This window comes from Pteropus vampyrus, unplaced genomic scaffold (assembly GCF_000151845.1).
Source record: "Pteropus vampyrus isolate Shadow unplaced genomic scaffold, Pvam_2.0 Scaffold271, whole genome shotgun sequence".
Classification (NCBI taxonomy): Eukaryota; Metazoa; Chordata; class Mammalia; order Chiroptera; family Pteropodidae; genus Pteropus; species Pteropus vampyrus.
The window spans coordinates 889,511-889,867 of record NW_011889052.1 but is presented as its reverse complement, the minus strand read 5'-3'; the positions used below and the strand labels follow the sequence as shown (position 1 = coordinate 889,867).

Below are 357 nucleotides of genomic sequence, written 5' to 3'. Positions count from 1 at the left end.
AACTCTGCTCTAATGGAGGAGAAAACAGTGGTACCTTGTAACTTTTGTTTCATTTCTAGTTGAAAGGTCCCCAACCGAATTCCTTGAAGAGAAAATGGCCTACCAGGGGTATCAGAACAGCCAGAACTGGCCAGAAAATACGAACTTTTGCTTTGAACCCGAGCAAGTGATGAATCCTATACAGACCGGTAAGTGTGGGCTTGCCTGCGACTGCCGAATGTGAACTATGATACAAACAGGAAAAGGCCACAGCCACCACTCCCGCACAACATTTTAGCCTAAATATAACTCGTAAAGCACAGCCAAGGTATAATTATTTCCCCTGACCATTTAGCTGACCCTTTCTCCTATCTGTTT

The 357-nt window shown here is 44.3% G+C and overlaps 1 protein-coding gene across 18 annotated transcripts in view; it reads left to right on the top strand.

Moving 5' to 3' along the window:
* The window catches only part of LOC105302353 (microtubule-associated protein 4), a 153,678-nt gene that overhangs the window by 96,722 nt on the left and 56,599 nt on the right, over positions 1 to 357 (top strand). Inside the window, exon 3 of one of the 18 annotated variants that reach the window (XM_011375346.1) lies at positions 60 to 188. The exons of the other annotated variants lie outside the window; for them this stretch is intronic. Coding sequence (XP_011373648.1) covers positions 60 to 188 — 129 coding nt within the window. The remainder of the gene's footprint in view (positions 1 to 59; positions 189 to 357) is intronic. 18 annotated transcript variants of the gene reach the window in all.